At 42.4% G+C, this 6,592-nt stretch overlaps 1 protein-coding gene across 1 annotated transcript; it reads left to right on the forward strand.

The window, feature by feature from the left end:
• Positions 1 to 3,609: 3,609 nt before the first annotated feature.
• fam167b (family with sequence similarity 167 member B) lies at positions 3,610 to 5,798 on the forward strand. The gene is made up of 2 exons (XM_071900145.2): positions 3,610 to 4,040; positions 4,642 to 5,798. Exons 1-2 carry the CDS (start codon positions 3,621 to 3,623, stop codon positions 4,903 to 4,905), a joined length of 684 nt encoding a protein of 227 aa, XP_071756246.1. The 5' UTR covers positions 3,610 to 3,620; the 3' UTR covers positions 4,906 to 5,798.
• The last annotated feature ends 794 nt before the right edge of the window (positions 5,799 to 6,592 follow it).

Here is a 6,592-nt window from a genome sequence, read left to right on the forward strand (position 1 = left end):
ATGCAAAATAAAGTTTACCCGCCCTTCTAGAGTGACATGAATCTAGTAGTGGTAGTAGGCCTATGTGTAAACAGAAATTTCCGTTGGGATAGTTGCTGGTGGTATTTCATATTCACATCATCACTAGAGCATCTTTGTTTTTCTGATAATATATGGTAGTAAAACATTAGGTCTACCTGCGTCGACTTATATTTGATTTGGTGTAGGCTATTACAGTTACTGACTGTAAATTGCTGGGATCCCATTCCCTCTAGGGTATCACAATTATTAGCTGATAAGTAATATCATGATCCTAGAGCAACTTATAGCCTACTGTATGAACAGTTGCATATGCCTGTTTTCCTTTATTTGTTTGATAAAGGGATCATGGTGTACTCAAGGATCGGCCTCTGGGAACGTGTCAGTGCCTTTCGGAGACGCTTGAAAAATGCCTTGAACTTTCCCTTCTTGGGCTTTCCGGGCTTGGTTCCATCTGTATTGGAAAAACAAAAGAAAAAGAATAATAGCAGCGATATATTTTCTAATTTTTTGGTTCCCTATTCACATCTTCTCTTGTTTTACCTTTGTCACATTTAACAGCATCATTGTTCTTCTATATAGGCTATTACTTACTTTTCTCTGTTTGAAAATATATCAGATGGTTTGTGTAATTCACATCAACAATATCTGTAACTCACCCAGTGTGGCCACAGCTTCAGGAGCTCCAGATTCCTCCTCCTCACCAAGGACTGCTTTCATAGCAGGTGTGGAGACAAGAGGATCCACAGGTGCAGAGGTGGGAGGGTGTGGTCCAGTGTGATCCTGCTCCACTTTGGCAGAATGCATGTCAATCACTATGGTCATCTTATACCTTGAAGCTGAAGAAGCCGCTTTTGCTTCTACATTTGTGGAGACACAAACATCTGAAGGAGCATAGGTGAGTTTTGCAGTGGCATCTAGGCCGGCCCTGACATCCTGTTTGGTAGCAAACTTTGCTGCCATCTTTCTTACAACAGCTTTGCAAGAACTGGAATTCTTCTTTCCTGTCTTTGCTCTGATGAAGGCCAGAGAGTCCACAGGAGCAAAGCTGAGAAGTTTGGAAATGGCTTCCTGGAATGTTGTGATGGACAACTTAGAGCCAGCCTCCAAAGCCAGTATGTAGAAGTCACCAATGAAATGTGTGGAGTATTCATTTAAAGTTATAATTGTCATGACAGTTGTCCCCAGGGGAGCAGAGGTGGGAAGCTGTAGAGGGGCTTCTTGTTCTGCTTTGATGGCCTGCTTAGAGGCAACATCTGGATCCAACACACTGAGTCTGGAAGACACAGAGTCCTCCTTTACAGCTCCAGAGTGGGTGGCAAGAGTGTCTACTGGAGCAGAACTCAGAGGTCTTGCAATGGCTTCTGGGATTGCTAGGGCAGCCATCGTAGTGGAAAGCTCAGGAGCCAAATTGCTGAAATCTTTCTCTGAAATTTGCAGAAACCTTGGTTGAAGGAGCATAGGTGAGTTTTCCAGTGACATTTGGAGAAGAAAGATTACCAAATGAGACGGACTGTCCTTTCCCTCCAGTGATGTTCCAACATCTTCCGGTTTTCTGCGCCTTCTTTGGCCCGTTAAGATGCTCATCCAGAAGGTATCCTGAGATTTCTGTGGCTGCTACATTCACAATAAGTTTCCTGAACCAGTCGGCCTCCAATGGTTCCGTAGATTTGTTTTTTCTTAAGACTGCATCAACTTCTTTTGCTGTTCTCTCCACAATCAGCGACACGTCTCTGTCATAAGCATGTTGTCCTCCGTAGTGATGTAAACCCACGAGAAGTAACTGAGAAGGGTTAGTAGATTCTCCGTCAGTGGTTTGACCTTGGTTCCCAGTGTTTCTCAGCAGGTGATGGAATGAAATGTTCAAAGACACCATCAAGTGTTGCCATGACAGCAGCTTCCTGGACCATTGACGCCCTGGGGAACACTGACTTCTTTGCTGGTTTGGGCTTCAGACTGTCAGCAGTTGTCTTTAGGTAAAAAAAATAAAAATAAAAAAAAGGATTAACAAGTTACACCAGCACCAATATACAGTAATAGTTACAGTAAAATAGTCATTGTTATTTATTGTTTCAGAGGAAAAAATAGTTCTACCTTTCTGTCAAGGAGGCGTTTGAAGTGTTCCTTTTCAATCTCCATTTGAAGCTCCACTGATATTTTTCGGAGGGTCAAAAGCCATTTCTGGTGCCATGCCTGTGTAGAACACAGAGCTTTAACACTCACTCTCTTTTCATTGATAAGCAGCAGTATCTATATAGGTAGTACACTAGTTTCAGGTTGTTTACTATGCTTACCAAGTCAAGTGGTTGGAGGGTGTCCAACAGTTTGCTGTCAGTCATTCCAATGCACCTACATGTGAAAATGAAATGTGTCACATTTCACATTTTCAAACGTGTTACTGTCTGTCTAGAGAATCTGCAGTCTCTCCATACTTTATCTTCCATCAAAGTGTTTTCTTACTTACTTATTGACAAAGACGGTCTCCTCCCTGAGCCATTTTCCTAGCTCTTTGATGTTTTCTTGAGGTAGACGGCCACGCTTCGCAGCCAGGAACCTCTTTACACGTTTTTGCAGAGAGGGACATTTGGTTACAACCTCAGTGAAGGCACTGTCATGTTTATTCAGCAAAGTGACTGTTCTTACCTCAGTCAAGAAACTGTTTTCCTTCCATCCAGGACCCTCCATGCTGTTGGGTTGGAAGGAGTCTCAAAATGATTTTCACTGACAGGTACAGAGTGACATAAAGCTAATCCAAAAATGTAGTATTTTAAAATGCTGTTGAAATGTCTCATTCAGAACTGCAAATGGCACTTTGCAGGGTTAGGGTTAGTATTATGGCTAAATTGCTTTTCATGCAAGAAATAGATAAATAATGTCTACTTTATTTTCCTTTTTCTCACCAAATTAGTAAAGCATGTCTGTTGTTGCACCATGACAGAACACTGCTGAAGGTTCTGTACTGTAAATACTCAAAGACACTATAGTGATTCAGTGTAAAATATAAAACATATACTGCAATAACATTAATGTCTATAAAAATGTCAATTGTGTAAATTGAGTGGGAAATGAAGCAGGTTGCTGTTAAAGTGTACCCAGAATATAACACAATGGCACAATGCAGAATATTTCCAAGTTTACACACAGTACATCTTATTGCTGAACGTTCTTATGACCGACGCCCACTAGATGGCAGTATATTCTCAAACTTAGGCAAACATGGGGTCCAAATGACCGAGCCGGTCACCATCTGACAAGGATTTCCTAATAACTCTGAGCAATAATGCAGAGTAACTGCAAACATTCTAATCGTACTTATTTAAGCATTTAGGTCTATTTGAAATTATGAAATTGACAGAAATATGCAACACACACTATGCAGCCACAGCTGTAAAGTTTATTTGTATTTTTCAATTAAAAATAATGTAAGAACGTGTCACCTAGACATTGCCCACCTCTGAGATATAATTGTAAAACTATTAACCATAAACTAAGAGAGTGATTTAGGAAGTTTAGGAAAGCTAGACATAAAAGCGCATTAACTATCCAGCTCCTCTGTCCTCGGCCGGGGATATGGGCGGTCACTGCTTCTTATCTCCCTATAAATGAGGCAAGGATCTGTTGCGCTCCAATCGCCAAGTTTCCAATCCAGACGGCGCACTTTAATGCAGCCTCATTCATTTGCTTCTAGCCGAACTTCCCACGTCGCACCTATGGATTTTAAAGAGTTTGGGGGAGATGACATCTCCGAGGCAGACACAGAAGATTTGGATAGCGTGAAGGCGCTGACAGAAAAGCTGAAATTACAGACGCGCAGACCATCTTATTTTGAATGGCAAGAGCGGTTACAGAGCCGACCGTGGGAAGAAAGTGCAGAGGACAGTCCGAAAGACAGCCCAGACTCAGGAGGAGAAGCTGTGAACATGCCTGTCATTTTGAGAGATGAGAATTCAGAACTAGTTGTGCGCAACATCTGCGGCTTTGATACCATTGACGATGCTTTGGACTTTCTGAGAAAAGAGCTGGTGAGTGACTGCTTATTATCCTTCTCAAAGAGCAGTTATAATTAAATTGAATGATGTTTAACTTGCTTCATGTAATGCTTCAAAGTGTGTCTGCAGGTTCCAAAACTTTTGAAAATCATAGAGCCTTTTTAAACCTTTTAAACCAAGATGTCTAAGAGTTTGTGTACTCTTATCTGTAGTGATGTCTGCACACTGCTGCACCAGCTATTCAGCAGTGTCACTAGCCTATGGTGATCTGCTTTGCATGAATGCCTGGCTTACAGAGGATGGCATGACTGACTTCATGCCATTCTCACATCCTCAACAAAGAGTTTGTGAAACAATAGGAACGCTGTGTTCTCACACTCAGATTTTGCAACCCGTATAACAAACATGGCAGTGATTTACATCTATGATAAGAAAGATAAAGACTATGATAAGACACCTCTGCATCCATGTGAAGCACACTTGAGTCTTCCTCTGGGTATAAAATGTGCTATATAAATAAAGTTTGATTCAGTATGATCAATTCACTCCAAGAGCTCTTGCATCAAAATTTCATTTTGCTCTCTCATTGACGCCCCCTCTCTCCCACCCTCTTCCTCTCCCCCTCCCTCCCCAGAGAGAGATGCAGGTTCAGGACAACCGCCTGGCCCGCCAGCTGATCCGCCTGCGGGGGGAGATCCACCGGCTGAAAGTGGAGCAGGTGTGCCACCGTCACAAGGAGATGCTCGACGACGCCACGTACGAGCTGGAGGAGTGCGGTGAGGAGTCGGACCTGCTCTGCGACATCCCCATGAAGGCCACCTTCGCCCTGTCCACCCCCCTCAAGCACCTGGGCCTCACCAAGATGAACATCAACTCCAGGCGCTTCTCGCTGTGTTAAAGTTGATCTCGCGGAGGACGGACCCAAAGCCTCTGTGTTTGCCTAGGTGGACTGATGGGGCTGTTTCCACTTCAGGATGTGGTTTGGCAAAAGAGTGAAGAATGGTTGCCAGCAATTGGTGCAATGGTGGGAAGTGGAAATGAGTCCTTTGATGTGCACACTGGCTTCAACATGTATGAGGAAGCCTCCGTGTTCCACCCTGTAGGGGCACACACCCAAAACACAGAAGCACCTTTCGACTGAACCTACAGAGCCTGAGCTGCTCTGGCATTGTCTGTTCTCTGCACAACACAGTCTGAATGAGAGTAGATATAGACTGGTGGATAGATGAATGCACAGAAAGAGGTATCTTTTACATAACTTCAGTTAAAGTTCCCTGGAGTTGATTGAGATGGACAGGTATGAAGACAGCTCTCAGCATTTCTTCCCTGTGTTCTGGTCTGATCTGGTCTGTTACTGTCCCGCAAACAGCAGTCTTACGGGAGGCAGGAGGTCACGCTCCAGCATTCTCACACGTCTTCTTCACAAACCAAAAATAACAGGGATCTCTATAGGGTCGCCACTGAAATGACAGGACCCAGTAGGGAGGATGTCCCCGATGCATTTGACTTTCCATTACAATGTCCAGATGCTGCCAAGTGCAGATTACAGGCTGTATAGATTGCTGAACATGTACCAGCTGTGTTCTATTACATAGTATGCAATATAGTCAAGTTAAATGGTTTTTCAGATAGATTAATAGAGTGAGGAGCATTGGGACAATTGATGATGGTTATGGTTGTTGAGTTATCGTTCTATGCATATGGTTAAATGATTCTACTGTAATATGGATGTACTTTTTTGACAAAACTGTACAGTGAATATAATACAAATACAAAATATTTTGAAATGTAGTTACTGAATTGTTATTTTCTCTTGCACACACACCACAACGCCAGTTTAAAGAGACTTTACAAAAGTCCATGTCAATTTTCAATTCTATTTTTTTTAGAATGTATATATAAAGAAGTAAAAAAAAAAAAAGATTATTAAATGTTTGTAAAAAAATAAAAATAAAAAAATGCTTGCATTCAATTCTATGTGTCTGTCTATCCACTTGTCAATCTCCTATCCATCCTACCTAGGGCAAATGACCTCAGTCACCCACTGCTCCGTCAGATCTATATACCCTTTAACACAGTCACCCAGCACAATAGTTTCCTCTTTCCCTCCATCACACATTCATGTAATATCCAAACATAAGGAGTGCGGCCCTAGAGGCACGTGCAGAACCACAGACAATGTTGTTAGATGTAATTAGTATAACAAGAAACCAAATATGCCTTGGCAGAGTGCGGCCATTATCGAGCACAACTAGGACTGTTGTAATGACATACTTTAGCACATGCATGACCTCATGTGTGACGTTAGACCTCAATAGTGAGGGCAACTGACTCCATTGAAATGGGTGCTATCATATGGAGGATGCATAGAGACTGAAGCAGCACCTTGAGGCCTTATTTGTCAGTGCGTGCTTTCACAATAACGCGCCACAGGGTGACTAATGTTTCTCATGCCACTCAAGTCGAGTTTCCCCTGACCTTTTCCCCATATCACACCATATATCACCGTATCAGCACTATAGGTGATATTACTGAGTGTAAATACAACATACAATAATGTCACAAATACATCCATCTCTTTATTT

The sequence above is a fragment of the Centroberyx gerrardi genome, chromosome 17 (assembly GCF_048128805.1).
Source record: "Centroberyx gerrardi isolate f3 chromosome 17, fCenGer3.hap1.cur.20231027, whole genome shotgun sequence".
Lineage (NCBI taxonomy): Eukaryota > Metazoa > Chordata > Actinopteri > Beryciformes > Berycidae > Centroberyx > Centroberyx gerrardi.